At 44.4% G+C, this 3,197-nt stretch overlaps 1 protein-coding gene across 1 annotated transcript; it reads right to left on the bottom strand.

Annotated features, from left to right (window-relative positions):
• Positions 1 to 286: 286 nt before the first annotated feature.
• LOC101777704 (transcription factor MYBS3) lies at positions 287 to 2,937 on the bottom strand. Its single transcript, XM_004983593.3, has 3 exons — positions 2,667 to 2,937; positions 1,276 to 1,484; positions 287 to 991 (listed from the first exon to the last, which is right to left on the bottom strand). Exons 1-3 carry the CDS (start codon positions 2,935 to 2,937, stop codon positions 524 to 526), a joined length of 948 nt encoding a protein of 315 aa, XP_004983650.1. The 3' UTR covers positions 287 to 523.
• Between the last annotated feature and the right edge of the window lie 260 nt (positions 2,938 to 3,197).

Here is a 3,197-nt window from a genome sequence, read left to right as displayed (position 1 = left end):
CAGTACACTAATTGCTAATGATGGAATTAATTAGGGCTAAATAGATTCGTCTCGCAGATTAGCAACAGGGGTTCTGCAATTAGTTTTATAATTAGCTCATATTTTAGTTCTCCCTAATTAGCATCCGAACATCCCGATGTGACACTGTTAAAGTTTAACACCTCGTATCCAAACACCCCCTAATTAGGCTTAATAGATTCGTCTCACGAATTACACTCCATCTGTGCAATTAGTTTTGTAATTAGTCTATGTTTAATACTCCTAATTAGCATCCAAACATTCGATGTGACGGGTGTTAAACTTTAACACCATGGAGCCAAACAGGCCCTAACATTAATGACTTTGTTAACATAGAGTGTCATATCATGCGTGCCAGACAAACAAAAGATACATCCATACATAGCATAACTTACAGCACATGATACAAGCTACAGAGCACGGTTAATCTTAAATATTAAAAAAAACAAGGAGGCAAAGCTTATTTTGCCAGGGTTTCATCTAATGCAGTTCTGTATGCTGAAGATCAGGCCTGAGCCCTTGTTTGAGGATTTGCATGGAAAGCTGATTGTCTATTTTGACCTCCTAGCAGATTTAACGAAAGAGATGTTGATACTGTCTCCTGACCAGACTCCCCTATGCTTAGCTTCGACATGCCCACAAGTTCATCAACATTAATTGGATTCTTGGAATGAACTGCAACAGGCTTGACAATCTCATGTGTTTCTTGGGGCAGATCGTCTCCATCTTTCTGATTTGGCCAGAACGGAACTGAGAATTGCAAGAATGGTGAGAAATAAGCTGGAAGAATCACCGGATAGCTTGGGTGCATATTCTCTGGCATGACAGCAGAAGCTGCAGGACTCTCTGCAACAGCGGAAGTATCTGACTCCATCGATTCTACCTCCTCCTCCACGGGTGGTGGTAGTGGTGGTTGATTTAATACTGAGGCCTCTGGTTCTTGACTCCCAGGAAGGGGTGGAAGGTCCATCGACTGTAAAACAAAGAGAACACAGTTCAGTTCCAAATTATATGCAAAGCACAAGAACAACCTAATGAAACTCAGGATGGGCCAATGTCCATAACTGTCCATGGCTCCATGACACACAAGCTAAACAATTTGATCCAAAAAATTTCACTAACATAAGTAATAATGAGTTTACATACTATCAAAACAATGAGCACCAGTGTAGTTAGAACACATATATATAAGTATGAAACAAGGTCACAGAAAGCACAACAATTGCATTAAAATATAGGATAAGATAAGCAGGTTACCTCATCAGGAACCATGTCAAAAAGGCTAGACCTTCTCTTCCTTCTGCTCATATTTGACTGACGTATAAAATATTTTTGAGCATGGCTTGCTACTTGAGTGGGTGTCCTTGAGACCACGAAATTACGAGAAATTCCTCGCCAATCACCTTTCCCAAGCTTTTGTAATCCAAGCAAAAACCTCCGGTGTTCTTCTTCAGTCCAAGGAACACCTATCAGAACAATCTTAATCAGCAACATGACACGTAATGTCCAGAACGAAGCCAGGCAGTAATATGTGAAGATACAAGAAACCAGTGAACAGAAATCGATGAACACCGGCATATTAACAAAGCATGGGAAAAGTTAGCGGTTAGCACACTATTTGGCTATTAAACGGTAAGGTACATACAGGGAGAGGACTATTGATAAATAAAAGACCAGTCTAAACAGCACAAAATCCGAACAGAGCTAAAAAAGGATTGGCATAATCCTAAGACAACTGCCACTTGACTTACAGTCAAAACACCTACCAGCCACCACCACATGCGGACCAAGAACTAGATATGACTGTTATCGCAAAATCTCATAAAAATCAGCTGTGATAATCAACAACAAAGACAGATAAGTTTTGCAGGCCATCAAAACTCACTAATCGATCATTTGATTTTGCTCAGAACCGCTGAAACAACCTGTTTCCTTATCAAGAATAGACAACTGGAATTTGGCACTGCATAAATAATGCTTGCATTCCAGTGTAGTAATGCATTTACACCAGAGCTTATCCTTTGGCGCATGTATCATGTATGGCAGACATAAGACTATGTGTTAGCACTTTAGCAGTTAGTGTCTATTTCTATGCATGTCCTCCTGATTACACAGCCCTATATCTCTACAGCCATTCAGCATCACCAATCAGCGCCAAATTTCTCCAAAAGCAACTGAAGTAACGGCTTGGAATAATCCATACCCCTTACTATAAAAAATTCTGGAGAGCTGAGCTTCTCAAACATCCCAATAATCCAATCAAACAGTACAGGGCGTCTACAGGTGGTCCTTAAATCAATCACGGATCAAATTCGAGTACCATATGTATCAGACTCAAGTAGTACCAAATCCATCCATTAGTACAAACTACAATAGTACTGGTAACCATTAATGCTTTTTCTCGCAGCTGAACTACCCCAGTAAGGAACTAGTGCCATGCAGGAGTATCCATTTCCCAAGCTTACACGAAGCCTAATCAGTGAGCACCAGGTACATGTTGAAAAAAAAAAAGCCAGCACCAGGTAACGAATGGAGAAGGTTGGAGCTAGTTGGGACTGGGAGGATCTAATATCTAGGGTTCCACATCAGCTGGTAGCGGGTCGGATGATCGATTAGAGGGGAGGGGTAGAGATCGGGAGCCAGCTCACCCTTCTTGCGCTCGCGGCTGGCGGAGGACGAGCCCTGGACGAAGTCGTCGGAGGCGTAGCCTCCGCCGCCGTCGGCGAGGTCGGGCCCGTCGGCGGGGGAGGCGCCGCCGCTGGTGGATCCGGCGGAGAGGAGGGAGAGGTTCCCCATGCTGGCGCTCTTGCGGATGGCCGAGCCATCGGTGAGGCGCACCCCGAAGATCTTGACCCCGCGGTTGGGGCACGTCCGCGAGTTGTGCCCGTTGTGGCTGCAGTGCGAGCACCGCCGCGTCATCGCCCCGCCGCCGCCGCCTCCCGCCGCCAGCTAGGGCTCTCGCGGCGCCCGGTCACGGCTGCGCGTGTCGGAAGAGGGGGGGGGGGGGGGGGGGTTTTTCTTTTATGTGTGGCTGTCTTTCTATGGGTTACGTTATTATACTTATTGATCTGTTTGGATTTCCCTTGATGACTCTTTTTGATTATGTGTTTTTTTCTTTATTACTTCAAGTTCTGGTACTTTTATGAGCTTCTTTTATTTATTCCTCTGTTCATTTGGCT

Source organism: Setaria italica, chromosome IX, assembly GCF_000263155.2.
Source record: "Setaria italica strain Yugu1 chromosome IX, Setaria_italica_v2.0, whole genome shotgun sequence".
NCBI lineage: Eukaryota > Viridiplantae > Streptophyta > Magnoliopsida > Poales > Poaceae > Setaria > Setaria italica.
Note: the sequence above shows the minus strand (reverse complement) of the source record. Positions and strands in the feature narration are given on the sequence as shown.

Coding starts and splice junctions, on each gene's coding strand:
- LOC101777704 (XM_004983593.3), bottom strand. CDS start 2,937: ATGACGCGGCGGTGCTCGCACTGCAGCCACAACGGGCACAACTCGCGG. Junction 1,485..2,666: donor CAGCCGCGAGCGCAAGAAGG/GTGAGCTGGCTC, acceptor TTGTTCTGATAG/GTGTTCCTTGGACTGAAGAA. Junction 992..1,275: donor TTGACATGGTTCCTGATGAG/GTAACCTGCTTA, acceptor TTTGTTTTACAG/TCGATGGACCTTCCACCCCT.